At 37.9% G+C, this 5775-nt stretch overlaps 1 protein-coding gene across 3 annotated transcripts in view; it reads left to right on the plus strand.

Annotated features, from left to right (window-relative positions):
• Window positions 1–5775, plus strand: part of LRCH3 (leucine rich repeats and calponin homology domain containing 3) — a 126981-nt gene that overhangs the window by 100871 nt on the left and 20335 nt on the right. For all 3 annotated transcript variants that reach the window (XM_023509011.1, XM_023509013.1, XM_023509012.1), the window contains 4 exons: window positions 2535–2583; window positions 3498–3605; window positions 4751–4869; window positions 5517–5654. In XM_023509011.1, coding sequence (XP_023364779.1) covers window positions 2535–2583; window positions 3498–3605; window positions 4751–4869; window positions 5517–5654 — 414 coding nt within the window. The remainder of the gene's footprint in view (window positions 1–2534; window positions 2584–3497; window positions 3606–4750; window positions 4870–5516; window positions 5655–5775) is intronic.

Genomic DNA, 5775 nt, shown 5'->3' on the forward strand with positions numbered 1-5775 from the left:
GAGCCTTAGCCACTTGAGCCACAGGCATCGAGCCCAAGAAACAGATTTTAACACTTAATTTTACGAGAACATTTTTTAAAGTTTTATCATGCCAGAGATAGTGATAAGAGCCAACATTAATTATTTATTCAAATTCTGTTTGATGTATCACCCGAATTTTCTCAACAAGGTATTTTTTTGCTATGAGTTATTGCTTTACTTGTGTTAGTATACAAGCATAATACCAAATTAACTTCATTGTCTAATGTACATGCAAAATAATTTGAGTCCCAGTCCAAAACCCTGTATAGTAGGGGTCAGCCAACTATGGCCTTTAGACTGCCTGCCAGTTTTTGTGAATAAAGATCTATTGTTATACAGCCAATCCCTTCTGTTTATGTATTGTCTATGCCTGGTTTCACAGTAAATAGCTGAGTTGGAATAGTAACAAACATTATAAGCCTGTAAGCATAAAAAATGTACTGTCTGGCTTGGCACCTGAGGCTCAAGCGGCTAAGGCACTAACCACATACACCAGAGCTGGTGGGTTCAAATCCAGGCCAGGCCTGCCAAACAACAATGACGACTGCAACCAAAAAATAGCCGGGCGTTGTGGTGGGCGCCTGTGGTCCCAGCTGCTTGGGAGGTGGAGGCAGGAGAATCGCTTGAGCCCAGGAGTTGGAGGTTGCTGTGAGCTGTGATGCCACAGTGCTCTACCCAGGGCGACAGTTTGAGGCTCTGTCTCAAAAAAAAAATTTACCATCTGAAAAAGAACTGTCATTCCCTGCTTTATATTAACAACAATACTATAAGAAAGGATATATTTTACCTTCTAGAAAACTTGAATCTAAACTCTAAAACTTAAGAACCTGTAGTATTCCATTTTGTTTTTTAAAGACCTCTACAGGCACCCACCACAACACCCGGCTATTTTTTTGGTTGTAGTTGTCATTGTTGTTTGGCAGGCCCAAGCTGGATTCGAACCTGCCAGCTCTGGTGTATGTGGCTGGCACCCTAGTTACTGAGCTACAGGCACCGAACCTGCAGCTTACTTTTAAAATCCTAATGCTTAGCCTACCAGTATCAGACTAAGGAATCATTACCAGAAAATTGTTTCCAGAGCACTCTTAAGAATTTTCTCGGCTCGGCGCCTGTGGCTCAAGCTGCTAAGGCGCCAGCCACATACACCTAAGGTGGCGGGTTCAAATCCCCAGCCCAGGCCCGCCAAACAACAATGACGGCTGAAACCAAAAAATGACCAGGCGTTGTGGTGGGCGCCTATAGTCCCAACTACTTGGGAGGCTGAGGCAGGAGACTTGCTTGAGCCCAGGAGTTGGAGGTTGCTGTGAGCGTGATGCCATGGCACTCTACCTAGGGGGATAGCTTGAGGCTCCGTCTCAAAAAAAAAAAAAAAAGAATTTTCTCAACAGTATGGCTTCTGTTTATTTTTTATTTTAGTAATTAAAATTCTCTGTTGTTAATTTCATCTTGCAATGTGTAAGATTTCTGAAAATACTGATCAACCAAAGGAGGGAAAGCATGTTCATAGTAAAGTCATTCTGTTAATTTAGAAATGTGTCTTAGTTATCATAAAGATGTAATATTTATATTTAAATTTAATTAGATGTCAAGGTCTAGAAAAATGCTGATGTTTTTCTAACTTTTCTTCATTCTACTCCCCCTGCCAAGTCTTCAACATCTTTAGCCCAACAAACTAAAGTTTCTTTCTTTCTGTCTGTCTGTCTGTCTGTCTGTCTGTCTAGCTGTCTGTCTCAAGCTATTGCCCTGGGTAGAGTGCCATGGCACATTAGCTCGCAGCAACCTCCAATTCAGGCTCAAGCTGTCTACTTGCCTCAGTTTTTCTATTTTTAGTAGAGATGAGGTCTCACTTTTCCTCAGGTTTCTCTAAAACTCATGAGCTCAAGCAATCCACACACCTCAGCCTCCCAGAGTGCTAGGATTACAGGAGTGAGCCACTGTGCCTGGCCATATTTCCCTTTCTCTACAGAAACTTTGTACCAGTTTAGCTAACTCTTTATCCTTTCTATAGTTTCTTGGTCAATGAATTAAAAATAAAAATATCTTGGACTCAAATAGTAGTCTAGAAGATATATCGGTTTGTCATCTCAAATACCTTTTGTCTTTACTGAAATGAAGAAGCCTTTATCATGTATTTAAATATTAAATTTTATTCTCCAGAGAATACTTTAGATACTATTCTATAAAAATTACTATTATAAATAAAATTGTGTTCTTTCTTTCCTATATATTTCCTGAAGAAATTTCTCCATTAGGACAATCATTTTCCAGTCTGAGGAAAGTCCTATGAGATAATGTGACGATTTTCACAGAATGAATTACATAAACAAAAATTAAAACTATGACTTTAAAAAGTAGAAAATTAATTCATTTCATTTCACAAGATTCTCATTTCTAAACTTAATTTTGAAAGAGAGTTGCATTAATTTTTTCTTTTATAATTCCAAAGTTACCATAAATGTGAAAAGAATGTCTTCTCGAATAATAATTAATGGATTATCTCTGTTTCTCTCCAGAGTGATGACAGATCTAATGGTATATCAAGTTCACCTATGATGGAAACAGGTAATAGACACAGGGGTACAGTTAACTGCACTATAGTACTTTTTTGTAATTAAACATTTATTTGAATAACAAATTTAAATTTGAGCTGCAATGTTGGCAATGAGACTATAATTCTTTCTTTCTTTTTTTTTTTTTTTTTTTTTGAGACAGAGTCTTATTTTATTGCCCTTGGTAGAGTGCTATGGTATCACAGCTCACAGCAACCTCCAACTCGTGGGCTTAAGCCTGCCAAGTAGCTGGGACTACAGGTGCCTGCCACAATGCGCACCTATTTTTTGTTGCAGTTTGGCCAGGGCCGGGTTTGAACCTGTTACCCTTAGAATATGGAGCCAACACCCTACCCACTGAGTCACAGGCGCTGCCCAAGACTATAATTCTTTACCTGTATTTTCCTGGTTAAGTTACTTCTTAGAGAGCTATGGCTTCTTTTTCTGAGATGGAAATCAGGCCCCAAATTGGACATTTTCTATGCTGTTTTTTTCTTTTTTTCAATTCAGCTGGCTCAACTACTTAGCCATTTGATATGAACAGTGAACATCAGCCAGCAGGGATATAGGTTTATAAGAGATTGTGTTCAATATGTTAACTTCATTCCACCTTCATTGATACACCACAAATAACAGGATAATTAAAAATGCAGATAAGCAGTCTCCCTGCCTTCATGTTTACTTTTCTATATCACACTTTTCTTTTTGAACCCTTCACCTCTGGTATATGGGGTCAGCGCCCTACTCTTTGAGCCACAGGTACTGCCCCAGACTTTTTATTAATAAACAAAATTAGTGTTTCATATCATTGCTGCTTGATTTTTTTTCTTTATTTGCTATTTATTGAAATTTTATGGCAGGTGGGTATCTATTGTTATATTTAATTTGCCTTCTTTAATCTCATTTTGCTTTATCTTGCTGATTTAGTTCATCACTCCCCTGCATATTCTTTTCCTGCTGGTATCCAGAGAAATCAGCCCCAGCGCCCTGAAAGTTTCCTTTTCCGAGCAGCTGTCAGGACAGAAACAACTAAAGGTAGGTGGTAGTGATTTTTAAAAGGCAGGGGCAGTGGGTGTGTATGTTACACAATGACACAAGCTATTACATGATTTCAAACTTCTCCACAGCTGTGGTCTTAACAGAAGCTTTAAACTCTGCATTAAGTCTGTGATCTCACTGTCATTAAACCAGGCAAATCTTGTTTAAATTTGTTTTAATAAGAAAGTTCCATAGTACCACCTAAAAGCAGGTTATAAAGTATTCGAACAAATAAAATGCTCTCAATGCCTTAGAGAATATTCCTCCTTTTCGTAATAAAGTCTTTTCAGATTTTTTTCTATTGATAAAAGCAGTTTTCTATGTTATTAAAGGAAAAATCAGTAATTTCTTTAAAAATTTACTTAAATTCTCCTTTTATTTAATAATGACAGATTTCCAGTTATTATGTATATTTGGAAATTTCCATAATAAAAAAGCTTTTTAAAAAATCAGGCCTGGAGGGCAGCACCTGTGGCTCAGTGGGTAGGGTCCCAGCCCCATATACCAAGGGTGGCGGGTTCAAACCTGGCCCCAGCCAAACTGCAACAACAACAACAAAAAACCAGCAGGGCATTGTGGCAGGGGCCTATGGTCCCAGCTACTCAGGAGGCTGAGGCAAGAGAATCGCCTAAGCCCAAGAGTTGGAGGTTTCTGTGAGCTGTGATGCCACAGCACTCTACTGAGGGTGATAAAGTGAGACTCTGTCTTGAAAAAAAAAAAATCAGGCCTGGTCCTGGTGGCTCATGCCTATAATCCCAGCACTTTTGGAGGCCTAGGCCTAGGGGTGGGGGATAACCTGAGCTCAGGAGTTCGAGACTAGCCTGAGCAAGACCAAGACCCCATCTCTACTAAAAATAGAAAAACTAGCCAGCCATGGTGGCAGTTGCCTATAGTCCAAAGTACTCAGGAGGCTGAGGCTAGAGGATCACTTGAGCCCAAGAGTTAGAGGTTGTTATGAGCTATGATGCCACAGCACCCTACCCAGGGTGACAAAGTGAGACTCTGTCTCAAAAAAAAAAAAATCAACCCCAGAAAGTAGAAAGCACTATACTGTACTTGCAAGGAAACTGATTAGGCAGATCTGGGTATTTTCCTAACACTGGCGATCACTTTTTTATGTTACATATTAATTTTTTTTCTAGGTCATGCATCACCCCTTCTTCCATCTTCTGCACCTGCCACTGATGCTACAGACTCTGTAACAAGACAGAATTCAAAACAGAGAGAGGAAGAACTAGAATTAATAGATCAACTACGGAAAGTATGTACATTACCTTTGAATTACACTTTTTCAGTGATACTGCTATAGTTCATAATCCTGTAATCATTTCTTCATTTGACAAGTAATTTTTAATAGAATCAACAAGTGTCCATTGTGTGCCGTGTTTTGTGATAAATATAAAAGAAATTTTGCTATTAAGAAGATTGTTTTCAACTATTTACTTAGACAATGAGATGACTTATTCTGTAATGAATAAAGCTCAATTTCTGGCCCTACTCATTAAAATTTTCTTCCTTTCCTTTTCACCTCTTGTTGTAAAGAAATCTTATAAAAGTACTAATAATTTATATGCATGTACCATATACATATTACACTTACATGTATATAGTAAGTGATTGGCTATCTTATTTTAGAATTGAAAGAGAATTCAGATTTTTTAAATCAAAATATTGTAAATTGATTTTTGTTGTACTTTGCACCTCTATGGCCTGGCTGCCATACATATATATATATATATATATATGATCTCATTATTACTGATACAGGATAAAGAGATAAAATAGATGCTGTGATATTTTTTTACTTTTTATCTTCCTTTCTAAGTAACTATATTTTATTGTAACTCTATTATGTCCTATGTGTCAGTCACTCTTCAGTTAATATTATTCATTTTTCTATTCTTTTAGCATATTGAGTACCGGTTGAAAGTATCTCTACCTTGTGATCTTGGAGCAGCTCTAACTGATGGTGTTGTTCTTTGCCATTTGGCCAATCATGTGCGACCTCGATCTGTCCCAAGCATTCATGTTCCCTCACCAGCTGTAGTAAGTTTATAGCACTAAAAAACATTGGCACCTTTATAGTATATAATGCTAAAACTCATCAGACATTTGTTAAGCACAGTGGCAAGCATTGTACTGGATGTGAGAGATACAGATAGGAAGA

This window comes from Otolemur garnettii, unplaced genomic scaffold, assembly GCF_000181295.1.
Source record: "Otolemur garnettii isolate 467f Iridium unplaced genomic scaffold, OtoGar3 scaffold00310, whole genome shotgun sequence".
Lineage (NCBI taxonomy): Eukaryota > Metazoa > Chordata > Mammalia > Primates > Galagidae > Otolemur > Otolemur garnettii.